At 36.6% G+C, this 27,005-nt stretch overlaps 1 protein-coding gene across 1 annotated transcript in view; it reads left to right on the top strand.

The window, feature by feature from the left end:
* FANCM (FA complementation group M) overlaps nt 1-27,005 on the top strand; it is a 66,750-nt gene that overhangs the window by 23,262 nt on the left and 16,483 nt on the right. The window contains exons 10-15 of the mRNA XM_055309383.1: nt 12,391-12,597; nt 13,948-14,158; nt 16,254-16,411; nt 17,406-17,561; nt 20,289-22,194; nt 26,823-26,914. Of these exons, the coding sequence (XP_055165358.1) occupies nt 12,391-12,597; nt 13,948-14,158; nt 16,254-16,411; nt 17,406-17,561; nt 20,289-22,194; nt 26,823-26,914 (2,730 nt within the window). The remainder of the gene's footprint in view (nt 1-12,390; nt 12,598-13,947; nt 14,159-16,253; nt 16,412-17,405; nt 17,562-20,288; nt 22,195-26,822; nt 26,915-27,005) is intronic.

Raw genomic sequence — 27,005 nt, 5'->3', positions numbered from 1 at the left:
GCAGGAGGAGGGAGAAGGAGAAGCAGACTCCTCACTGAGCATGGAGCCCAATGCAGGGCTCAGTATCAGGACCTGAGATCATGGTGTGAGCCAAAATCAAGAGTCAGACACTTAACCAATAGAGCTACACAGGCACCCCTCATTTTTGTTTCTTACATTCCACATACGAGTGAAATCATTATGGTATTTGTCTTTCTCTGACTGACTTATTTCACATAGCATAATACTCTCAGGGTCCATCCATGTCCCTGCAAATGGCAAGATTTCATTCTCTTTTATGGATGAATAATATTTCATTTTATGTGTATACCACCTCCTCTTTATCCATTGGTCAGTCATAGACACTTGGGCTGTTTCCCTAATCTGGCTATTGTAGGTAATGTTCCTATAAAACACAGGGATACATATATCCCTTGGAATTAGTGTTATTGTATTCTTTGGGTAAATACCTACTAGTGCAATTTCTGGGTCCAAGATAGTTCTGTTTTTAATTTTTTGAGGAAACTCCATACTATTTTCCACAGGGACTGTACCAGTTTGCATCTCCATCAACAGTGCACCGGTGTTCTTTTTCTCCACATCCTGGCCAACACCTGCTATCTGTTGTGTTATTTAGACATTCTGACAGGTGTGAGATGATATCTTATTGTTATTTTGATTTATATATATATATATTTATATATATATTTATATTTATATATATATTTATATATATATTTATATATATATTATATATATATAATTACATGTACATATATATATAATTACATATATATATATAATGTTTTTTAAGATTTTATTTATTCATGGGTGACAGAGAGAGGCAGAGACCTAGGCAGAGGGAGAAGGAGGCTCCCGGCAGGGAGCCTGATGTGAGACTTGATCCCAGGACCTTGGCATCATGACCTGAGCCAAAGGCAGATGCTCAACCACTGAGCCACCCAGGTGCCATGTGATTTATATTTTTCTGATGGTCAGTGAGGTTGAGCATCTTTTCATGTGTTTGTTGGACATCTGGATGTCTTCTTTGAACAGGTCTATTTATGTCTTCTGCCCATTTTTTAATGAGATTGTTCATTTTTGGGTGATAATATCTAGAGGTTCTTTATATATTTTGGATACTAATCCTTTGTCGAATATGCCATTTGAAAATGTCTTCCCCCATTCTGTTGGTTGCCTTTTAATTTTGTTGTTTCCTTCACTGTGCAGGTTTTTTATTTTGATGTCCCAATAGTTTATTTTTGCTTTTGTTTCCCGTGCTTCAGAAAAAGTTACTACGGCCAATATAAAAGAGGATACCCCCTATGTTATCCTCTTGATATTTCAAGTTTCAAGTCTCACATTTAGATCTTTCATCATTTTGAATCTATTTTTGTGTATGGTATAAAAGAAGTGGTCTAGTTTCATTGTTTTGCCTCTTGCTGTCCAGTTTTTCCAACACCATTTGTTGAAAAAGACTGTCTTTTTCCCATTGAGTATTCTTTCCTGCTTTGTCGAAGATTAATTGACCATATAGCTATAGGTTTATTTCTGGGTTTTCTATTCTATTGATCTTTGTGTCTATTTTTGTGCCAGTACCATGCTGTTTTGATCACTACAGCTTTGTATTGTAACTTGAAGTCTGGAATTCTGATGTCTCTAGGTTTGCTTTTTTTCAAGGTTGCTTTGGCTATTCAGGGTCTTTTGGGTTCCGTATAAATTGTAGGGTTCTTTGTTGTAGCTCTGTGAAAATGCTGGTGGGATTTTGATAGGGATTGCATTAAATGTGTAGATTGCTTTGGGTAGTATAGACATTTTAGCAATCTTTGTTCTTCTAATCCATGAGCATGGAATGCTTTTCTATTTCTTTGTGTCAGCTTCAGTTTCTTTCATTAGTGTTTTATAGTTTTCAGAGTACAGGTCTTTTTTTCACCTCTTTGGTTAGATTTATTTTTAGGTATCTTATGGTTTTTGCTGCAGTTGTAAATGGGACGGATTCCATAATTTCTCTTTTTGCTGCTTCATTATTGGTGTATATAAATGGAACAGATTTCCGTACATTGATTTTATATCTTAAACTTTACTGAATTTATCAGTTCTAGCAGTTTTTTTGGTGTAGTCATTGGCATTTCTGTATAGAGTATCATGTTCTCTGCAAGTAAAGCTTGACTTCTTCCTTGCCAATTTGTATGTCTTTTATTTTTGTTGTTGTTGTCTGATTGCTGAGGCTAGGGCTTCCAACAGTATGTTAAGTAACATCCCTGTCTTGTTTCTGACCATAGAAGAAAAGTTCTCATTTTTTTCCCATTGAAGATAATATTAACTGTGGGTTTTTCATACATGACATTTATTATGTTAAGGTATGTTCCCTTTAAGCCTATGTTGTTGAGAGTTTTTGTCATAAATGGGTGTTGTACTTTGTCTACTTGGTCAAATGCCTTTTTATAAATTTTTTATTTAAATTCAATTAATGTATAATATATTATTGGTTTCAGAGGCAGAGATCAGTGATTCATCAGTCTTATATAATACCCAGTGCTCATTACATCACATCCCCTCCTTAATGTTCATCACCCAGTTACCCTGTCCCCCCAGCCCTGTCCCCTCCAGAGACCATGAGTTCGTTTCTATGATTAAGAAGCTCTTATGGTTTGTCTCCCTCTCTGATTTCGTCTTATTTTTTCCTCCCTTCCTCTATGATCCTCTATTTTGTTTCTTGAATTCCACATATGAATGAGTCCTATGATAATTATCTTTCTCTGATTGACTTATTTCACTTAGCATAATGCCTTCTAATTCCATCTAAGTCGTTGCATATGGCAAGATTTTATTTTTTGTTGACTGAGTAGTATTCCATAATAGAACCCCCCCATCTTTAGCCATTCTTCTTTCAGTGGATATCTGGGCTCTTTCCATAGTTGGCTATTGTAGACATTGCTGCTATAAACATTGGAATGCAGGTGCCTTTTTGGATTACTACATTTGTATCTTTGGGGTGAATACTTGTAGTGCAGTTGCTGGGTCATAGTGTAGCTGCATTTTCAACTTTTTGAGAAACTTCCATACTTTTCTCCAGAGTGGTGCATCAGCTTCATTCCCACCAGCAGTATACAAGGGTTCCTCTTTCTCCACATCCTTTCTAACATCTGTCATTTCCTGACTTGTTCAGTTTAGCCATTCTGACTGGCGTGAGATGGTATCTCATTGTGATTTTTATTTGTATTTCCCTAATCCCAAGTCATGTGGAACAATTTTTCATGTGTCTGTTGGCTATTTATATGTCTTTGGAGAAACGTCTGTTCATGTCTTCTGCCCATTTCTTGATTGCATTATTTGTTCTTTGGGTGTTGAGTTTGATAAGTTCTTTGTAGATTTTGGATTATAGCCCTTTATCTGATAAGTCATTTGTAAATATCTTCCTCCATTTTGTTGGTTGTCTTTTGGTTTTGTCAACTGTTTCCTTTGCTGTACAAAAGCTTTTTATCATAGTGAAGTCCCAGTAGTTCTTTTTTGCCTTTGTTTCCCTTGCCTTTGGAGATGTGTCTAGTAAGAAGTTGATGCAGACGAAGTTAAAGAGGTCACTGCCTGTGTTCTCTAGGATTTTTTTATTATTTATTTATTTATTTATTTATTTATTTATTTATTTATTTATTTATTTATTTATTTATTTATGAGAGACACACAGAGAGAGGCACAGACATAAGCAGAGGGAGAAGCAGGCTACCGGGAGCCTGATGTGGAACTTGATCCCAGGGAACATCACCTGAGCCAAGGCAGACAGTCAACTACTGAGCCACCCAAATGCCCCTCCTCTAGGATTTTGATGGATTCCTGTTTAACATTTAGGTCTTTCATCCATTTTGAGTCTTTTTTAATATATAATGTGAGGAAATGGTCGTGTCATTCTTCTGCATGTGGCTGTCCAGTTTTCCCCAACACCATTTGTTGAAGAGACTACCTTTTTTCCAGTGGATATTCTTTACTGCTTTGTTGAAGATTAGTTGACCATAGAGTGGAGGGTCCATTTCTAGGTTCTCTATTCTGTTCCGTTGATCCATGTGTCTGTGTTTGTGCCAGTACCAATACTATCTTGATGATTACAGCTTTATTTTAGAGCTTGAAGTCAGGAATTGTGATGCCACCAGTTTTGGTTTTCTTTTTCAACATTCCTTTAGCTATTTGGGGTCTTTTCTGGTTCAAACTTTTGAGTTATTTGTTCCAACTCCAAAATAAGTTGATGGTATTTTGATAGGGACTGCCTTGAACATTTAGATTGCCCTAGGCAGCATAGACATTTTAACAGTATTTATTCTTCCAGTCCATAAGCATGGAATGCTTTTCCATTTCTTTGTGCCTTCCTCAGTTTCTTTCTTGAGTGTTCTTTAGTTTTCTGAGTATAGATCTTTTGCCTCTGGTTAGGTTTTTTCCTAGGTAACTTATAGTTTTGGGTGCAATTGTAAATGGGATTTACTCCTTAATTTCTCTTTCTTCTGTCTCATTGTTAGTGTATAAAAACTCAACTGGTTTCTGTGCATTGATTTTATATCTTGCCACCTTGCTGAATTCCTATATGAGTTGAATTCCTGTATGAGTTCTATCAGTTTTGGGGTGTAGTTTTTGAGTTTTCCATATAGAATATTATGTCATCGGCAAAGAGTGAGAATTTGACTTCTTTGCTGATTCAGATGACTTTTATTTCTTTTTGTTGTCTAATTGCTAAGACTAGGACTTCTAATACTATGTTGAATAACAGTGGTAATAGTGGACATTCCTGCTGTGTTCCTGACCTTAGGGGAAAAGCTCTCAGTTCAAATGTTTTTTATGCAACTGTTGAAAGGATTATATGCTTCTTATCCTTTCTTTCAGTAATGTAGTGTATTGTATTGATTGATTTGTGAATATTGAAACACTCTGGCAACCCAGGAATAAATCCCACTTGATCATGGTGAATGATTTTTTAAAAGTTTTTTTTTCAAGATTTTATTTATTTATTCATGAGAGACACAGAGGGAGAGGCAGAGATATAGGCAGAGGGAGAAGCAGGCTCCATGCAGGGAGGACTCGATCCTAGGACCCCGGGATCACGACCTGAGCCAAAGGCAGACACTCAACCACTGAGCCACCCAGATGCCCTAAAATTATTTTTGGATTTTGTTTGCTAATTTTTTGTTGAGAATTTTTGCATCCATGTTTATCAGGGATATTGGTCTGCAGGACTCCTTTTTAGTGGAGTCTTTATCTGGTTTTAGTATCAAGGTAATGCTGGGCTCTTAGAATGAATTTAGAAATTTTCCTTTTCTATTTTTGGAATAGTTTGAGAAGAATAGATATTCACTTTTCTTTAAATAGGTATTCACCTCTTTAGGTATTCACAGGTAGAATTTGCCTGTGAAGGCTTCTGGCTCTGGACTTTTATATCTTGGGAGATTGTCGATTACTGATTCAGTGTCTTTGGTGGTTATTGTTTGGTCTGCTCAAGTTTTCTATTTCTTCCTGTTTCAGTTTTGGTAGTTTATATGTTTCTGGGAATTTATCCATTTCTTGCAAGTTGTCCAATTTGTTGGCATAGAGTTTTACATAATACTGTCTTATAATTGCTTTTATTTCTGTGGTGTTTGTTCTCTTTTATTCATGATTTTTTTGGGGGGCCTTTTCTCTTTTTGATAAGTTTGGCTAGAAGTTTCTCACTTTTATTGATTTTTTTTCGAGGAAACAGCTCCTGGTTTCATTCATCTAATTTTTTTTTTTTAAGTTTCTATACATTTATTTCTGCTCTAATCTTTATTCTTTCTTTCCTTCTACAGGCTTTAGGCTTCTTATGTTGCTCTTTTACTAGCTCCTTTAGTTGTAAGGCTAGATTGTTTACTTATTTTTATTTTTTATTTTTTTTAAGATTTTATTTATTCATTCATGAGAGACACAGAGAGAGAGAGAGAGAAGAGAGAGAGAGAGAGAGAGAGAGAGAGGCAGAGACATAGGCAGAGGGAGAAGCAGGCTCCATGCAGGGAGCCTGATGTGGTACTCGATCTGATCCGGGAACTCCAGGATCATGCCCTGTGTCGAAGACAGATGAGCCACCCAGGTGTACCGGGTTAGATTGTTTATATAAGATTTTTTTTGCTTTTTGAGGTAGGCCTCTATTGCTATGTACTTCTCTCTTATGATTGCTTTTGTTGCATCCTAAAGATTTTATTTTTTTTATTTTTATTTTTTTATAAATTAATTTTTATTGGTGTTCAATTTACCAACATACAGAATAACACCCAGTGCTCATCCCGTCAAGTGTCCCCCTCAGTGCCCGTCACCCATTCACCCCCACCCTCCGCCCTCCTCCCCCTCCACCACCCCTAGTTCATTTCCCAGAGTTAGAAGTCTATGTTCTGTCTCCCTTTCTGATATTTCCCACACATTTCTTCTCCCTTCCCTTATATTCCCTTTCACTATTATTCATATTCCCCAAATGAATGAGAACATACACTGTTTGTCCTTCTCCGATTGACCTACTTCACTCAGCATAATACCCTCCAGTTCCATCCACGTTGAAGCAAATGGTGGGTATTTGTCGTTTCTAATGGCTGAGTAATATTCCACTGTATACATAAACCACATCCTCTTTATCCATTCATCCTTCGATGGACACCGAGGCTCCCTCCACAGTTTGGCTACTGTGGACATGGCTGCTAGAAACATCGGGGTGCAGGTGTCCTGGCGCTTCATTGCATCTGAATCTTTGGGGTAAATCCCCAACAGTGCAATTGCTGGGTCGTAGGGCAGGTCTATTTTTAATTCTTTGAGGAACTTCCATACAGTTTTCCAGAGTGGCTGCACCAGTTCACATTCCCACCAACAGTGAAAGAGGGTTCCCTTTTCTCCACATCCTCTCCAACATTTGTTGTTTCCTGCCTTGTTAATTTTCCCCATTCTCACTGGTGTGAGGTGGTATCTCATTGTGGTTTTGATCTGTATTTCCCTAATGGCAAGTGATGCAGAGCATTTTCTCATGTGCATGTTGGCCATGTCTATGTCTTCCTCTGTGAGATTTCTCTTCATGTCTTTTGCCCATTTCATGATTGGATTGTTTGTTTCTTTGCTGTTGAGTTTAATAAGTTCTTTATAGATTTTGGAAACTAGCCCTTTATCTGATATGTTATTTGCAAATATCTTCTCCCATTCTGTAGGTTGTCTTTGAGTTTTGTTGACTGTCTCCTTTGCTGTGCAAAAGCTTCTTATCTTGTTGAAGTCCCAATAGTTCATTTCTGCTTTTGTTTCTTTTGCTTTCGTGGATGTATCTTGCAAGAAGTTACTGTGGCCAAGTTCAAAAAGTGTGTTGCCTGTGTTCTCCTCTAGGATTTTGATGGAATCTTGTCTCACATTTAGATCTTTCATCCATTTTGAGTTTATCTTTGTGTATGGTGCAAGAGAGTGGTCTAGTTTCATTCTTCTGCATGTGGATGTCCAATTTTCCCAGCACCATTTATTGAAGAGACTGTCTTCCAGTGGATCGTCTTTCCTCCTTTATCGAATATTAGTTGACTATAAAGTTCAGGGTCCACTTCTGGGTTCTCTATTCTGTTCCATTGATCCATGTGTCTGTCTTTGTGCCAGCACCACACTGTCTTGATGACCACAGCTTTGTAGTACAACCTGAAATCTGGCATTGTGATGCCCCCAGATATGATTTTCTTTTTTAAAATTCCCCTGGCTGTTAGGGGTCTTTTCTGATTCCACACAAATCTTAAAATAATTTGTTCTGACTCTCTGAAGAAAGTCCATGGTATTTGATAGGGATTGCATTAAACGTGTAAATTGCCCTGGGTAACATTGACATTTTCACAATATTAATTCTGCCAATCCATGAGCATGGATTATTTTTCCATCTCTTTGTGTCTTCCTCAATTTCTTTCAGAAGTGTTCTATAGTTTTTAGGGTATATTTTGAGAACCATTTGAATGGTAAATGGTTCTCCAACCTTTTATTTTCAGGTTGTCCTTCTGTCTAAAATGAGTCTCTTGTAGACAGCAAATAGATGGGTCCTGCTTTTTTATCCAGTCTGAAACCCTGCGCCTTTTGATGGGGTCATTAAGCCCGTTCACGTTCAGAGTTACTATTGACAGATATGAGTTTAGTGTCATCATGATATCTATTTAGTCCTTGTTTTTGTGGATTGTTCCACTGAACTTCTTCTTAAAGGGGAATTTTAAGAGTCCCCCTTAAAATTTCTTGCAGAGCTGGTTTGGAGGTCACATATTCTTTCAGTTCCTGCCTGTCTTGGAAGCTCTTTATCTCTCCTTCCATTTTGAATGAGAGCCTTGCTGGATAAAGTATTCTTGGTTGCATGTTCTTCTCATTTAGGACCCTGAATATATCCTGCCAGCCCTTTCTGGCCTGCCACGTCTCTGTGGAGAGGTCTGCTGTTACCCTAATATTCCTCCCCATGAAAGTCAGGGACTTCTTGTCTCTTGCTGCTTTAAGGATCTTCTCTTTATCTTTGGAATTTGCAAGCTTCACTATTAAATCTCGAGGTGTTGAACGGTTTTTATTGATTTTAGGGGGGGATCTCTCTATTTCCTGGATCTGAATGCCTGTTTCCCTTCCCAGATTGGGAAAGTTTTCAGCTAGGATTTGTTCAAATACATATTCTGGCCCTGTGTCCCTTTCGGCGCCCTCGGGAACCCCAATTAAATGTAGGTTTTTCTTCCTTAGGCTGTCATTTATTTCCCTTAATCTGTCTTCATGGTCCTTTAATTGTCTGTCTCTTTTTTCCTCAGTTTCCCTCTTTGCCATTAACTTGTCTTCTATGTCACTCACTCGTTCTTCCACCTCGTTAACCCTCGTCGTTAGGACTTCTAGTTTGGATTGCATCTCATTCAATTGATTTATAATTTCTGCCTGATTAGATCTAAATTCTGCAGTCATGAAGTCTCGTGAGTCCTTAATGCTTTTTTCTAGAGCCACCAGTAGCTGTATAATAGTGCTTCTGAATTGGCTTTCTGACATTGAATTGTAATCCAGATTTTATAACTCTGTGGGAGAGAGGGCTGTTTCTGATTCTTTCTTTTGAGGTGAGGTTTTCCTTCTCGTCATTTTGCTCAGTGCAGAGTGGCCAAAAACAAGTTGTATTGGAACACGGGGGAGTATCTTCTGAATCTGTAGACTTTAAGTCCCTTGACTTCCCCTGGAACTGGTCCATCCAGCTGGTCTTCTGGGGGAGGGGCCTGCTGTGCTGATTTTCAGGTGTTAGCACTTGGGGGAGCTGCTCTGCCCCTGCCTGCTGCAGGGCTCAGCGGGGGTTGTTTACCCAGTGAGGCCCCAGGAGGAACAGCTGCAGTTGCTATGGCAACTCTGGAAGCCTGGAGTCAGCCTCCGCAGGAACTATGGGGCTCTCCGACTGCAGGGCCTGGAGGCTCCGGGGTGGGGCCGCTGATCTGCTCAGCTCGGGGCAGGAGCGTCCTTGCTGTCCTGGGCCCTCCTGGCCTCTGCCTGTCCCGGGGGAGGCCGGATCCTGGGCTGTGTCCCGGCGCCCTGTGCTCCGGGGCCTGCGCTGTTGGATTCGCGCTCCCGCCCCGCAGCCCCCTCCGTGGAGCCGCTCCCGAGCCCCTCCGAGCTGCTCCGGCGCCCGCCGTGCGCGCTGCAGCCCTTAGGGAGCTCGGCGCGCTCTCCCCGGGGCGCAGGTGTCTGTTAGTGTCCCAGGGAGCCCGAGGGCATCCCCGCCCTCCTGGGTCCTGCTCTAACTCCCTGCGAGCCCCTTTCCGCCCGGGAAGGTTGGTGCAGCTCCTGCTCCTCCGGGACGGGGCTCTCCTGTCCTGGGGACACTTGCCCCGGCCTCAGCCCAGCTCCTCGCAGGGCCCCTCCCCCTTGGAGGCCTTTTGTTTCTTTATTTCTTTTTCCCCGTCTTCCTACCTTGATAGAAGCGCGAACTCTTCTCACTGTAGCGTTCCAGCTGGTCTCTCTTTAAATCTCAGGCCGAATTCGTAGATTTTCAGGGTGATTTGAAGGTTATCTAGGTAATTTTGTGGGGACAGGTGATTTGGGGACCTACTCTTCCGCCATCTTGCCCCTCCTCCCATCCTAAAGATTTTAGAACGTTCATTGTGTTTTCATTTTCTTTTGTTTTTCTGTTTTTTTTTTCTTTGATTTCTTGGTTGACCCACTCATTGTCTAGTAGCATGTTGTTTAATCTCCATGTATTTGTGCTCTTTCCAGATTTTTTTTCTTCTGATTGACTTCTAGTTTCATAAAGCATTGTGGTCAGAAAAGGTGTGTGGTATGCTCTCATTATTTTTGTGTTTGTTGATATCTTTCTCTTTTCTTTTTTTATAAAATTTTATCTGTTTGAGAGAGAAAGAGGGCAAGAGAGAACATGAGTGGTGGTTAGGGGTGTGGGGGGAAAGGGAGAAGTAAACTGCCAGCTGAGTAGGGAGCCAGACTCCTGGCTCCATCTCAGGACTCTGGGATCATGACCTGAGCCAAAGACAGATGCTTAACAAAGTCACCTGGGTGCACCTGTTGAGGCCTCTTTTTGATCTAATATGTGATCTCTTCTGGAGAATGTTCCATGTGCACTTGAAAAGAGTGTGTATTCTGTTTTAGAATGGGATATTTTGAATATATTTGTTAATTCCATCTGATCTCATGTGTCATTCAAAGCCACTTCCTTATTTATTTTTCTGTTTAGATGATCTGTCCAGTGATGTAAATGAGCTGTTTCCATTTTAATAACTTTAGCTTGTATTGTAAGTGGGATGGGAAAAGAAGCCCTTGGAGAGTTTGAAACAGAGGAGGGGCATGACCTGGTTCATATTTTAAAAGAATCGCACAGTTGCCATCTTAATAAAGTTTAGGCGACTAAGGGTGGAAACAGGAAGACCAATTGGAAGTCTTATAATACCAATCTAAAGATGATGGTGGCTTAGACTAGAGTGGTAGCAGGGAAAATTGTGAGAAATGGTTGGATTCTGGATATATTTTGAAGGTCAAGCTGAAGGAATTTATTGATAGATTATAGTGGGGTATGAGACTGAGGAATGTGAAGGATGTCTCCAGGAATTTGGCCTACAAAAACTGAAAAGAGCTGCTATTAATGAAGATAGATTGAAAGAAAAGCAGGGTTTGGAGAGAAATATCAGGAGCTTGGTTCTGGATGAGTTAACTTTGGCATGCCTATGAAATTAGTGTTTTCCTGACTATGAAAATTGATAGATGACTAGTTTACTTCCTCTTATGTCACACAGATACTTTTGAACACTACAATAATAATGAATTATTTAAAAAAGTAAAATCAATGAAAACAATGATCACGGCCAAATTTTTTATTACTAAAGCCAGCAAATATAATATTGCTCTACCAAGTTTCTAAATATCTACTCTTAATTTTTGTACTTATGCTGTTGGCTAATAAACAGTTTGACCCCACACCAGTTATAAATCGTGAATTACACTTTGAATAGCATTTTTTTAAACATCAAATAGAGATGTTAAACAGTGGAATATATAAATCTTGAAGTTTGTTAACATGTATACCTTATGTTATACATGGAAGATATGCAGGGAAAAAGGAGTAACTTCCTATGGTGGCTTAGAATTCAGACTTAAATACCATAGTAGTAGGGAAAAAAGAGGAGGAACATAGGCTTCTTAGGAGAGAGAGTAATTGATTTTTGGAAAGATGAATGAGTTCTTAGAAGAATAGATGGGGAGTGTGACAGTTTGTGACCAAGTTTGTCTGGCTGTAGGGATGACTTTTAGGCTCCTGTGATGAGTCCGTTTTTTCTGGTTGATGAAAATCCCAGGAAAGGGATTTATGACAATTGAATTCCTCCTGTTTTTGGACAGATAAGGGGAGAGGAAGTCTTTCTCTGCTTTTGCTGTTTTTCACTTGTATACACAGTTCAAAATAATCAATATATCAAAGTAGCATATTTTGGGCAGCGTGTCCTAATCTCCCACAGTCATATTTTGGGGTGGCATATTCTGCTATCCTTTTTTGGGATGGCAGTATAAAAGGTTAGGTAAAAATTTTAGGAGTAATAAAATTTTTACTTCAGATAGACCTAACAATAAATTTAGGTCTAGGATATGATAAGCAGTAATTGCTCTGGTCCGTTTACCTGCCCATAGCCCTTTAGTGACACTAAATAATATCTGGGGTTTCTCATTTATGTGTAAATTTAGGAAACCTTTTTGGCATCACAGTGATTATGAAATCAAAGACATTAGGACTGTCCTTTGCATTTTACTATGGTCTGTTTTGGTTTATATCGCCATTTTGTCACTTCTTTTCCTATTCCATAGCATCCTAGATTCTGATTTGTAATCTAATTTCACCATTTTGGGGTGAGTGGGAAAAATGTGCTTTGATCTACAAGTCTCTAACATTTGTATCTGGTTATTTTTAAATCATTTTTATTTTAGGTTGTGAAACAGTTTCGTAGTGGTGGTTATAATACATTGGTTTCTACTTGTGTTGGTGAAGAAGGTTTGGATATAGGAGAAGTTGATCTTATAATATGTTTTGATGCCCAGAAGAGCCCAATTCGTCTTGTACAACGAATGGGCAGAACTGGCCGCAAACGTAAAGGCAGAATTGTTGTTATCCTTGCTGAAGGACGAGAAGAACGTGTAAGTAGACTTATAGAAACAGAATTTGATAATTAAAATTTGGGAAATATAGCTTAAGATAAATAGCAATCTCTTAACATTCAAAGTCCAAACCATCAGGCACCTGGGTAGCTCAGTGGTTGAGAGTCCACCTTTGCCTCAGGTTGTGATCCCAGGGCCCTGCGATCAAATCCCACATCAGGCTCCTCATGAGGAGTCTGCTTCTCCCTCTGCCTATGTCTGCCTGTCTCTGTTTCTCATGAATAAATAAATAAAATCTTAAAAAAAAAAAAAAGTCCTAACAATCTGTAGGAGATTTTGGTTGATGTTTTGTCCCCACTTTGTAATAGATTCAGAGTATTCTTTTCTTGTAATTAGGAGAATTTTTAACTGGGTTCAGTTTTGTCATTTTTATCCATATAAAAAAATGCATTTTTGTACTTCAGTATTAATTTAGAGACACCTAACTACCAAAATCAATACGCATTAGTTTGTTTTACTATTTCCCTGTGCTTCTAAGACCTGTGTTTTGTTTTTAGTTTAGTTTTTTCTTTTATTTATTAATACAGTGAACTGAGAATGGTTTTTACACATTAAAGAATTGCTTAAACCAACCAACCAACCAACCAACCAACCAGAATATGTGCCAGCGGGGTGCTGGGTGGCTCAGTTGGTTAAGCATTTACCTTTCAAGATTCTTTTTAATTATTTGACAGAAAGAGAGAGCACAAGCAGAGGGAGCAGGAGAGGGAGAGGCAGGTTTTCCGCTAAGCAGGAATCTGATGTGGGGGCTCGATCCCAGGACTCTGGGATCATGACCTGATCCGAAGGCAGACACTTAACGGCCTGAGCCACCCAGGCACCCCAGAATGTCAGTTTTCTTATCTGTAAGATAGTCATAATGACCCACATTTAATGAGTACCTACTCTGCTGGGCAGTAGTTCTAAGTGTGTCAGATGCATTATTTCATTTAATTCTGTATGGGGGATAATGCTTTTCTTATATACAGTAAAGAAAATTGAAGTATAGAGAGATGAAGTAACAAGCTGGAATATAGCAATAGTATTTTTTTAAAGCAATTTACACTTATATATAAATATTTACCTTATTCAAAAATAGAAAGATTCCAAATAAAAGATTTCCTTTGTGCAATATAGTTATGAAGGTAGGCTTTTATAATACTAGATTTTGAACTGATTTTCAAATGTTAATTGAAAAGGTCTCAAGTTCAAGGTAATGGATATTCTCAGCATTTAAGTGGATCATAGTATAATTTACTGTTTATAGTAAATCCAAATAAATATAATAACTTCTTATTATGGCTAAGTGATTATTGTAGAAATAATGTAATTTGATATTTGTCTTTGCAGACTTATAATCAAAGTCAGTCCAACAAAAGAAGTATTTATAAAGCAATTTCAGGTAACAGGCAAGTTCTTCATTTTTACCAAGGAAGTCCACGAATGGTTCCTGATGGAATCAACCCAGAATTACACAAAATGTTTATCACTTGTGGTGCCTATGAACCAGAGAAGCCTTGGAACTTGCAGCGGAAGTCCTCTAACTTTTCCTATAAGAATGGTAAATAAAAAACCTTTGCTTTTAAGCTACATATTTTTTTTCCTGTTGTTAGTTAGTAGGCCATATATTGATATACTTCCTTTTTGAGAAACTTAAGGTACATTCTAGGATGTTATAGGTCTTGGAAAATATAAGAGATTATTCCTGTGGCAAAGGGAAGGAGACAATGACAGAACAGAGTGAGAAAATCAGTGTTGAGAAAATGAAAAATGTCCTACCAACCCAGAAAATCCTCTTTACCAAGTGTTGAAAAGAAAGAAAACAGTTTTTCTTTCAAATAAGCACTGTATCAGATTATAGTGTGCATGATAGACAGTTCACTAAGATAATACTAAGACACAAATTCAACCCTATACATCCCTCCAGGCAGTTATGATTCTTTACATACATATTCTCAAGGTTAATATAATCTGTCCTACTATGAGAGGATAGCACCTTTTTGCTGTATATTTTTTCATAGTTCATCCCCAAATCACCTTGTAATTGAGGTAGCCATTTGTGTTAGCTTAGTTGTTTTTCTTCAAAGAAATCCTATGGTAGTTCTTTTTTTAATTTTTTGAGGAACCTGCATGCTGTTTTCTATTAATGGCTGTACCACTCTACTACTACACCAACAGTGTATAGGGATTTAAATTTCTCTGTGTCCTCACCAACACTCATTTTGTTTTAACTTTTTTGATAGGAGGCATCCTAACAGGTACGTCATAATGTTTCATTGTGGTTTAGGTCTGCATTTAGCATTCTTGTTAAATGCATATCCAGCCTCAACTTGAGTATCTGTTAATGGAAGTTGTATTTCATTATAAAAGTTTATTCCCTATGTAGAAGCCCTATTTAGAAGAAGGTTCCTTCTTATGTTAAAAATTCTTTCTAAAAAAAAAAAAAAATCTTTCTACCTTTTCCTCATTGATTTAGTTTTATCTTTTAGATACAAAGAATGGTTTTGATCCTTTGATTACCTATGTAGCAGTTCTTTATATATTTGAACACAATACCTCTCAAGTTTTACTATTAGTCTCACTGGTTTTCATACCAGAAGTTTCAAGGTCCTTTCCCGCCTAGTCACTTGCTTTGGATTCACTTAAATATGTTAATGTTCTTTCCCTTAACTCAGAGCTAAGACAGAAGTTTCCTGATTCAGTAGTCTCTGATTTTTTTTTTTCTTGCCCTCATCTGTATGGGACCAGAGTTCCTACTTTACACTGTTTATCCTTTTTCAGTTTGATGATTATTTTCCTGTAGAGAGATTATGGAAGTCAGAAAGGGTTAACTTAGTATACTTTTTATAAAAAAAAGTATTATTGTTTTGTTTTGTTTAGATTCTTGTTAGTTTTTTTTTAATATGCTCAACATTTCTATTTATTTATTCATTCATTCATTCATTCATTCATTCATTCATTCATTTATTGTAAACCTAGAAAGAGAGAGAGAGGCAGAGACAACAGGAGGAGGGAGAAGCACGCTCCATGCCGGGAGCCAGACATGGGACTTGATCCCGGGACTCCAGGATCGTGCCCCGGGCCAAAGGCAGGCGCTAAACCGCTGAGCCACTCAGGGATCCCCGATTCTTGTTAGTTTTTAAAGTAGTAGGGCTTTTCTCTCTATCTCTACCTGCCTTCTCTCCGCTGCCATTTAAGATTTAAGTTAAAACCCCTTTTTATTCTTGACATCTTCCCCCATCCCAACCAAGTTTCATATAGTCTTTCAGATAAAAATGATGGTATCATCCAGTTTTCATAGTAAGTTTTTTGACTTTTGTGCCAGGTCTTAGACACAGCATGGAGAGAGTCCAAAAGAAACCAGCATTGAGAGCCTAGCTACCTGGCTCTGTTATATTAATGAAGTCAATATGGAAGGTGAGCTCCTGAACAGGAGGCTATACTATTACTTTCAAAGACGTGAGAAAAGTTTAGAAGATACATAGAAGCAGGAAGTGAATGATTATGTGAAGAATACTAGTTTTAAGGAATAGAATCAGTGGTTTAGCAAAGATGAATAGATATAAACAGGTGGAGAGTTTAAGTTGGTGTTGTATGTATTGTGTTTGCTTAGTAGATTTTTTTTAAACTTCTTTTCAATTACTTTCAACTTCTAGGAATGAAGCAAAGTAATTCAAAGAAAGATTGGTTCTTATCAGCAGAAGAATTTAAATTATGGAACAGACTTTATAGGTTAAGAGACACTGATGAAATTAAGGAAATAACATTGCCTCAAGTTCAGTTTTTATCTTTAGAAAATGAAGAAAACACACCAGTAAGTTGAACATGATTTCAGATACTCTTTATAGGGTTTATGCAATAGCTTTGGGAGTAGAGAGAATGTTCATGATCAGAATGTCAGTTTGCTTAAAAAATTAAGAATGTAAACAGTTTAAAAAGAATAGTAAAGTCTAAGTTTGTAGAATTTTAATTTTCTTCTTATATTATTTATTGTGTATATATTTTTACTTGACTGTAATACATAATGTTTGCTTTTTTTCTATTACTTTCTATTGTATGAGCATTTCCATATAGGCATAATTTACATGATTATTATGTTACTCTGCAGTATACCTGGTTTGACTATTTTCCTGCTATGTTTTGGAATTCTTTTCAATGTTACTAATGTAAAATTATACTGTCATGAGCGTCTTTGTACAAACTTTTTCTTTGAAACTGTATAGAACTTTATATTGGGTGTTATTATTTGACTTATGAACAAATTATTGGTGAACTTAATAAAAGGCAAGAGAATTGTCAAAGGTTATATGTATGCCTAGGGAGCTGGGAAAACAACCTCAGGAAACATTCCTCTTAGAAGATTTATAGGGCTTGAAATATGGCTATTTAGATTTTATATATATTTTTTATTACCAGGGAAAGTAAGGAATGGCAGCATGAAAAAATTGGAATCTTTATCACTGAGAGGTTATGAATGTGTCCTTATTAGAATATAGGATATAAATCTAGCAAAATAGTACTTTTGAAACCACACATTTTCTTAAATATTTGCTCTTAACATGGAACTATATAAATAGGAATATAACAAAATACAATTCAAATGATAGTTACTTTCAAAATATATTTCAAAGGTCATTTTTGTACTTTATAAAATTATTTTCTTTATTTTCCTGAGATTTTAGTTGAAAATACCCAAATTCAGATTATTTATGTTAAGCTTATTATCTGTGTATTGTTTTTTTAATCAGTTTATGGAATCTGAGTATGTATATTTATCATTTCTATTATTTTTAAAATCATTAATCAAGACTGAAGAACCAACCATTGGAATTCATCAACTCTCTCTTTCTGAATGGAGAGTGTGGCAGGATCATCCTTTTCCTACGTATCAAGTTGACCATTCAGATCGATGCCACCATTTTATAAGCATTATGCAAATGATAGAAGGAATGAGACATGAAGAGGTAGAGTTTTATTGTAACTTTCTTTTGCTGGTATGATGGTGAAACTAGAAAACTTGATATTTATTTGAGAGAGAGTGTGTGTGCTTCAGTGGGGAGAGGGGCAAAGGAAAAGGAGAGAGAGAGAGAGAGAGAGAGAGAGAGAGAGAGAGAGAGAGAGAATCTCAAGCAGACCTCCCAGGAGTGCAGAGCCTGGTGTTGGCTCAATCCCACAACTCTGAGATCACAACCTGAGTCAAATCAAGAGCTGATCACTTAACTGAGCCATCCAGATGCCCCTATTCTTCTTAATTTGAAGTCATTATTATAAGAAACAAGTATTTAATAGAAATAATTATAGTTAGAATATTTTATTTTTTTAAAAACGTTCCTTGTGATCTCAATAGGGAACAAGTTTTCTGCCTTCGGTGACAAAGTAGACTTAATTAGAAGAATATCAACTGTCGACACAGATAAACCAAAATAAATTTTAATATACTTTTTATAAACTATTAGTAAAGTTAATTTAGGATTCTCATTAGATTGCGATTTATTGAAATATTTTCCATCACATAGGTCATTTGGTATGTCTCTTGTATCCTGATGATAGTTTAGAAAATTATTGATTCTTTGAGCAGTTACTTGATTATTCTTCCCTGAGAGAATCAGAATGATGAACCTTCTGTGAGTATGAAATCTAAAATGTGTAGTTAGAATCCCAGGTCTCCCTCTTACTAATCATGTATCTGTAAGTTACTAAACCTCTTTGGGCCTCAGTTTCATCTGTAAAATAGGAACAATGATAATACTTTCTTCATAGGATTTTTGCAAGAATTAAGTGACTTAATATGTGTAGAGCATTTAGATTAGTAACTGGCACACCCAGTAGATTGTAGCTGCCATTTTTATTATTACCTATTTTTCATAAATATATGTAAATAAATGTTGTAGATCCCAGAAAAACCTATGGAAATTGATACTTATTGTATTCATTACTACTTAAGTCTCTGAATAGTAGAGGAATACTGACTAAAGTAGCCTCTCAGGGAGAAGAGAGGAAGATATGTCAGACTTCGGGAGGACTTTAGATTTATCTATCTATCTATCTTTTATTATTTATTTATTTATTTATTTATTTATTTATTTATTTATTTATTTATTTATTTAGATTTTATTTATCAATGAGAGGCACAGAGAGAGAGAGAGAGAGAGGCAGAGACACAGGCAGAGGGAGAAGCAGGCTCCATGCAGGGAACCCGATGCGGGACTTGATCCCGGGGCTCCAGGATCACACCCTGGGCCAAAGGCAGGCACTAAGCCACTGAGCCACCCAGGGATTCCCTAGGATTTAGATTTAGAGATAAGAAAAATTTAGAAATTTACTGTAAGAGTTTCAGGGGCATCTGGGTGGTGCCATTGGTTAAGCATCTGACTCTTGGTTTTAGCTCAGGTCGTGATTTCAGGGTCATGAGATCAACTCCGCTTCAGGCTCTGAATGTGGCATGGGGTCTGCTTAAGACTCCCTCTACCTCCCTCCCCACCCCTGCTATGCTTATGCATGTGCGAGTGCGCACTCACTCTCTCTTAAATAAATAAATCTTAAAAAAAAGAGAAATTTACCTTAAGAATTCTTGGTTGGGAAATTTGTTAAAAATAGTATATTCCAGTTTATGGCCTGATGGATATACAGATATACTTATTTCAGATGTTCTAAAAGTTGTTCTTAGTTTACCTTTATCAAGAGGGTAAATTTAACATATTTGTTTGGTTTTCATTTATATATATATTAATTACTTAGTATCTATTTTTAGGAAGTTAGAATAGGGGATCCTTGGGTGGCTCAGCAGTTTAGCACCTGCCTTCAGTCCAGGGCCTGATCCTGGAGACCTGGGATCAAGTCCCACATTGGGCTCCCTGCATGGAGCCTGCTTCTCCCTCTACCTGTGTCTCTGCCTCTCTCTCTCTCTCTCTCTCTCTCTGTTTTTCATGAATAAATAAATAAAATCTTTAAAAAAAGTTAGAATAATTGCTCAATTAAATGTTAGAAGTGAAGAACAGTGCATATAATCTTTTTGTTTTTGAAGATTTATTTATTTGAGAGAGTGAGTGAGTGAGACTTGGGGGGAGGGGCAGAGGAAGAGGGAAAGGAGAAGCAGTCTCTCACTTGAGTGTAGAGCCCGATGCCGGGCTAGCCAAAACCAAGAGTTGGATGCTCAACCAACTAAGCCACCCAGGTACCCCTATAATCTTATTTTATTATTTATTAAATTTGTTCTTTCTGCAAATAGTTATCATGGGTCTTTCATATATTAAGTTCTGAGGATACAGAAATGACTAAAGATAAGTTATAATTACAGAGTAGTGTCATTTATAATTTTGTTTGATTTATTAGAATAATTTTTTTAAGTTAGGAGTGCCTGGGTGGCTCAGTCTATTAAGCATCCAACTCTTAGTTTCAGCTCAGGTCATGATCTCAGGGTCATGAGTGGGCCCTGCCTCAGGCTCTGCACTCAGCATGTAGTGTACTTGGGATTCTCTCTCTCCTCTCCTTCTGCACCCCCCTCATGTGCACTCTTGCACTCTCTCTCTCTCAAATAAATAAAGTCTTAAGAAAAGAGTGATTTTTAAGTTATAAAAGAAAATAATTTGAGTAATGTAATACTGTTTAGAAAATATTCTAACATAAAATAAAATTCATTTTTTAATAATGGCTCTTGTTTCCTGTGACTTTTTTATTTTCCTTCTTTCTAGGGAGAATGCAGCTATGAATTGGAACTTAAATCTTACTTAAAAATGGAAGATGTTAGCTCAACATTCAGTGCTCCCAGGAATGAATATAATCCTCTTGCCAATGGCACTTTTACTAGTAACAAGAAATCTTCATTTTTAGGGAATATAAATCAAGGCAGTTCATTCTTAATGACAGAATCTGATGAAGAATGTGCTGAAATTTTTAAACAAACTCATGTCAAACCTGCTAAAATTGCTTCTCTAAAGAAAAAAGCCTCTAAAGAATTGAAAAAAGATCAGCCTATGAAAGAAAATAATGATACTGTTATGGATTCTTTAGATACTGATGGCAGTACTACTGTTGAAAATATTTCTCAGGTAGACCGACTAAATGATAAAAGAGCATCAAATACAGATGAAGTTGCTGCTGCCATATGTGCTGTCAATGAAAATGTTAATCAGCCACATGAATTAATGGAATGTCAATTTACAAATGAATCTAGTTCATTTGCTGGAAATTTTTTAGATTCTGGTTATAACAGTTTCACTGATGAGAAATACAGTTCATCTAGCTTATTTCTTCCATTTGAGGAAGAGCTTTGTATAGCTAAAACAGATGATCAATTTTATAATTGTCATTCATTAACAAAAGAGGTATTAGCTAACGTAGAGAGATTTTTATCTCATTCTCCTCCACCTCTCTCTGGACTCTCAAATTTGGAATATGAAATTGCTGAGTGTTGTAAACTTGATCATTTGCCTTTCCTACCCTACAATGAGTATTTACAAAATGATAAATCTACTTGTTTGATGTCATACTCACCTGTAAATTCTCAACAGGATTTAGAATTGAATTCACTTAAATTTATTAATCATCCTTCTGAAAAAAGTTGCTTTTATAATGCAACTAATGATAAGATTTCTGATAAGCCAGGTTTCTATGACTATGTTGATAAAATACAGAAAGATAATAAAAATGAAAATTTAGTATCTAGCAATCATATTCAAATAAACATAGGCCCTCCAAAGTGTTTAGTTGAAGAAAAAAAATGTGATACAGATAACAGTGGCCTTCCAGTGTTGTTCACTGATCAAAATAAGAGTTTACCACTATTCAAAGATCTTAATACAGAGTTTGACCTGAGCTTTTCTCCCTCGAACAATAAATATAAATCTTCAGGTGTGTCAGGCAAAACTGCTGTAAGTGAAATGGCACTGGACTCTCAGTTCTTAATTTCTGATGAACTTTTGTTAGATAGTAATCCTCAACTCCAAGACCAAATTATCTGTGTTACTAATAGTTGGAAATCTCATGAAGATAGGAGAGGGATATATAAGGAAAAACTGAAGAATGATGAATATGTTTTTGACTGCTCTAAGGATTTATTTTCTGTTACATTTGATTTAGGATTTTGTAGTCCAGATTCTGATGATGAAACATTAGGACATGCATCAGATACAAATAAATTTTTAGATGATCTTTCTAGAAGGTGTTTACATATTAAGGAGACCAATGATGCACATTATGTTTCGAATCAAGCAGTAATACCACAAGATCATGTTGCTGGTTTTACAAGTAGAACTATTACTATCCCATCAAGTGAAGATAAGTGGAGTCCAAGTTTTGCACATTTTCCACAGAGTGCAGCAAAAAATAAAGAATTTATGTCTCCAGGGTATTCTCAATTTTCTTTGCCAGTAGGAGAAAAAGTTATGAGTACACCACTTTCTGAATCAAACACATTGAACTCATTTTCTAAGAATAGAAAGGAAGTGCCTAGGACACCAGATTCTAATAAAGGAAAAGTAGATCTACGGAGTTTCAAAGAAACATTGAATTCAACTTTTGTTGACTCAGGACTTCATGTAGAAAAGGCTAAAAGCAGGGAACAAATCAATTTTCTTCAGTCCTGTCATCCTGCTAAAGGTAAGATTCCATCTTAATAAAACACCTAAATCTTTCTGGAATAATTATTCTAAATAAGCTTCTGTAATTTTTCAGAATCTTATGTTTCCGTATTTGGTGTATTGAATTGGATAATTGATGTATTATGCATTTCTTTAGTTGATGCTTAGTGGTAAAATATTTATCTACATATATTTTTAGCATGCATACCATGGGAAAAGTATGCTAGACACTAAAATATCAATTTGTCCTTGGCCCTTAACTGTAAAACCTAAACAATTGTGTGACATATACATTTAAAAACATACCAGTAAAATGTGTAAATAACTACCAAATAAAAAAGGTAGTGGATATTTAGGAGCTTCAGAAGATGACAGAATTTTGAATTGCATGAGATTGGAAATGTAGAATTTTTAATGTAGATTTTAATTTTGGCTCTTCAGGAATATTTACAATTTGAATACGTTGAAAATAATAGGGAATTTGGATGTTATAAATAAAACAATGGGAAAAAGGGAAGTGTAAGATTTGGAGGGAATAGTACAAAGTTGAAGATTTACATAGCAAAATAGTTGGGGAAAAAAAAAAGTTGAGAAGCAAGACTATTTGGAGGATTGAGACAAGATCACAGAAGTTCCAGAGGAATCTCTGGATTTCTATGATCTAATTCTACACAATTACAGAAAAACTAGAAAGTATAGTGCTAGGTGTTTGGTATTAAAATGACTTAAGTGTTCTTTAAGTACTGTGATAGGACTCAACTCTATGTATAGATTATTAAATCAGGCCATTTATGAATTTTATTCCTTATGATTAAGTAAAAGAGTAGTTGTAGGATAAAAGTTTGCTCTGTAAGTCTTTTTATGATGCTATTCTCTTTGGTATCAAATACATGATTTATGAATGTTTTACTTAAGATAAAATCTTATTGAAAGGAAATATGTTTAATTTTCAAAAACAGACTGTTCTGCACAGTTTTGGATGTACTCTGGCATATATTTTTACTAAGTTTATGTTACCCATGAGCTGAGGCTCCAATATTTGCTTTAACATCTTTATATTAAGTCTGTTCATGGGCGAGATCATTTTTCCATCTTTTGTCAGATTTGCGTTAAAACTTCTAGCATTATACTTAACTACTAACCATGGGCAATATAATTATGAATACATAATTATTAGGGAATATTTAGTATTTTTTTGAGTATAGTTGATATACAATGTTCCATTAATTTCAGATATACAACTTAATGACACAACATTTCTTTACTATGCTCAGGAGTAATAACTACCATCTGTCACCATACAACTCTATATATAGCATTGACTATATATTCCCTATGCTGTAGTTTTTATTCCCATGACTTATTCATATTTAGTATTTTTTATTTTGCCTAACTGAAATAGAAGATTTAAGATCATTTGCCGTGTTATATTTATACAATAACAGTTCATTAAAGTGCCACTAAAGCAGTTGAAGGTGAAAACCTCCTGGAAAGGTTTGGGAAAACCATGAGTTGGTTACTATACCCGAGCCTTGCATTTAACTCTAAATTCCTTAGAAGGTAATGAAAACAAACAAAACTGGTTGATTATACAGTGCTCATCTGTAAAAAGGATTTATTTAAGTTTATTTGGGTAGGTTTTTTTTGTTTTTTGTTTTTTGTTTTTTTTTGGCACAGAGTGTAAGGAGAAATTTATTGTGTGATTTTGTGTTACTTATTGCATAAAAAATTACTACCCCAAACTTACTGAGACTTAAAATAGCATTTATCTGTAGTTTAGGAATTGGAGAGTTGCTTAACTAGGTAGTTCTGGTTGAGGATTTCTCATCAGGTTATAGGAAGATTTCACCTGGGGTTGCAGTCATCTGAAGACTTGACTGGGCATGGAAAATCTGTTTCCAAGGTGGCTTGTTAAAAAATGGGGTGATGGTGGTGACGGGAGACACACAGGAATCTCTGTCCATAGAAATTCTAAAATGCAGCAGAGCAGAAATTGGAAGTTCCTTGATGAGGACTCAAAGCCTAGATATAACTGTCCATGGTTCTTGGCTTCATCCTTTGGAGGCTTGGTCCTTTTTCATAACATGTAGCAGAATTTCCTCAGTAAAAATTTGGGGATTTTTATTTTATGGGGATTTTTAGTTTTTTATTATTTTTTTAAAGATTTTAGTTATTTATTCATGAGAGACACACACAGAGAGCCAGAGACATAGGCAGAAGGAGAAGCAGGCTCCCCTGGGGAGCCTGATGCAGGAATCAATCCCAGGACCCTGGTATCATGACCTGAGCCAAAGGCAGATGTTCAACCACTAAGCCACCCAAATGCCTCTTCTGGTGATTTTTAAAGGCCTCTTTTCATTTGATATTGTCTGTCTTTGCCCCTTTCTGTAGTTGTAGCTGGCTGTGTTTCTTCCATATAATTATTGTAAATCTTTGTGCATCTCTTCTGATTTTTTTTTTAAAGATTTTATTTATTCCTGAGAGATATATAGAGAGAGGCAGAGACACAGACAGAGGGAGAAGCAGGCTCCTTGCAGGCAGCTTGATGTGGGACTCAATCCCTGGACTAGGATCATGCCCTGAGCCAAAAGCAGCAGCTCAACCACTGAGCTACCCAGGCATCCCTCTCAATTTTATTGGGGTTCATTCCATTAGATACTAGTCATGCCCATAAATCCTTTGGAATAGCTCCTTCTCTTCTTTGGGCTCCTTCTAAGATGTCTGGAGATAGTTCCTTAATCTTCTTGGAAGCCCTGTTGTTTAAGAGGATCTGTGAAAGACACCTTAGAATATTTAGATCTTTGCCTGGAAGATTTCTTAATTTAATATTGTTTGCCAACTGGAGAAGCTGGGAATTTTCAAAACTAATACATCTCAACTGTTTAAATGTTTAATAATTCTTTCTTTGATTTATCTCTCTTGCATTTTACTTTAGCAGAAAGCAGAAGAAGATAAACATTTTGTCTAGAAATCTCTTTAGCTAGATCACCTTCATTCATTAGATACCTATCCTACTTCTTATGTTACTGCGATGTTGATAAGCTTTCTGGCACTATATAAAGGATTTTGATTCCTCTGATTTCTAGTAAGATCTCCATACTTTTCTTTAAGCCTCCATTCATAGCCTCCTCAATGGCCATTAATCTTCCTACAGATTGTTCCCATAAACAATTCCTTTGAGGCTCTTCAAGCTTTCATTAAAACTCTTCAACAGCCCTTTCAGCTTCTGCCCACTTTCTAGTTCTAAAGCTACTTCCACAATCTGGTATAGCAATTCCCTATCTCTGGGTACCAAAATCTGTATTATTTATCTATTGCTGTACAACAAATTATCCCCAAAGCTTAATGCCTTAAAATAACAGATGCATTGTTTCACAGTTTCTGGGGACTAAGAATTTGAGAATGGCTTAGTAGTGTTGTTCTGACTCAGGGTATTTCATGAAGTTGCAGTCAAGATTTTGATCAGGGCTGGAGTTAATCTCAAGGCTTGAAGGAGGATCCTGTTGCTGGTGGTAAGTGGCCATGGTTTCTTCTCATGTGGGCCTCATTATAGGATAGCTTATGGCTTTATAGTATAGCATTTGACTTCCTCCAAAGTGAGTAATGGAAGACAGAGAGCAAGGATAGACTTCAATAACCTTTATGATCTAGACTCTGAAATAACCCACCTTCACTTCCATTATATTCTTTTGGTAGAAACAAGTGACTGTGGGATGCCGGGGGGGGGGGGGGGGGGGGCTCAGTGGTTAAGCGTCTGCCTTTGGCTTCAGGAGTGTTCCCAGTCCAGGGATCGAGTACTGCATCGGCTCCCTGCAGGGAGCCTGCTTCTCCCTCTGTGTCTCTGGCTCTTTCTCTGTGTCTCTCATGAATAAATAAATAAATAAAATCTTAAAAAAAAAAAGAAAAGAAACAAGTGACTAAATATGGCCTATACTCAAGGGGAGAGGAATTATGTTCAGTTTTTGAAGGGAGGCGTATCAAAGAATTTATGAACATACCTTGAAACAACCATAGGGTTCTTATAGAAGGTTTCCTAAAGACATGGAAGGTGTCTATAATCCGAATTTTATGAAAGTACAGAGATTGAGGTTTGTTAAAGTACCTGAAAAATTGAAATATTTGATTTTATACATCAGATGTTGGTTTTTAGCATTACCTCCTTGAATGTATTCTAGTTACAACATTTTGGGGAATATCTTACCAATTTTTATTTCATACTTGTGTACAAACATATATGTAGACATATGTACATACATATATAAAAAAGAATCTTTTCAGATATTGTTTTGTAGCTTGCATTTTCATTTATTTCACTCCTTCAACGAGAGTGAAAATAACACACAAAGGGCAGAGAGTGGTAGTAGATTATATAGATGAATTCTGGAACCATTGACTAATAAAATTAGACTTTGCACTCTCCTGGCCTTACTTTAGCTAATTTGTAAAATTGAATCTGAGTCAAATATGTGGTTATTAGCAAAAGTTATCATTTCTTAATTTCCTCACTGGCACTGTTTTATTTTTGTCTCATGCTAATTTTTTGGCCAAACTTCTGAAAAACTCTTTTTAAATAATGTACCCATCAATAAAATAGTTGTGATTGGATAAGCAAATCTATTGACCCGATTCATTTTTAATAAATTATAGATGAACAATTAACAAGCAATGAAAGTGAAGATGATGAGATTTTCCACAGAAAAATTAAAAAAACAAAAGGAAATGTTTTAGAATCCCCTGAGGTGAGTCATTCAATCACAATAATGTGATCATGTAAAGGTTTTTTTTCTCCCCACCTTAAGTCTTTTTTTCTTTTAACCTTTATCTATTTAT

Source organism: Nyctereutes procyonoides, unplaced genomic scaffold (assembly GCF_905146905.1).
Source record: "Nyctereutes procyonoides isolate TBG_1078 unplaced genomic scaffold, NYPRO_anot_genome, whole genome shotgun sequence".
Taxonomy (NCBI): domain Eukaryota; kingdom Metazoa; phylum Chordata; class Mammalia; order Carnivora; family Canidae; genus Nyctereutes; species Nyctereutes procyonoides.
Note: the sequence above shows the minus strand (reverse complement) of the source record. Positions and strands in the feature narration are given on the sequence as shown.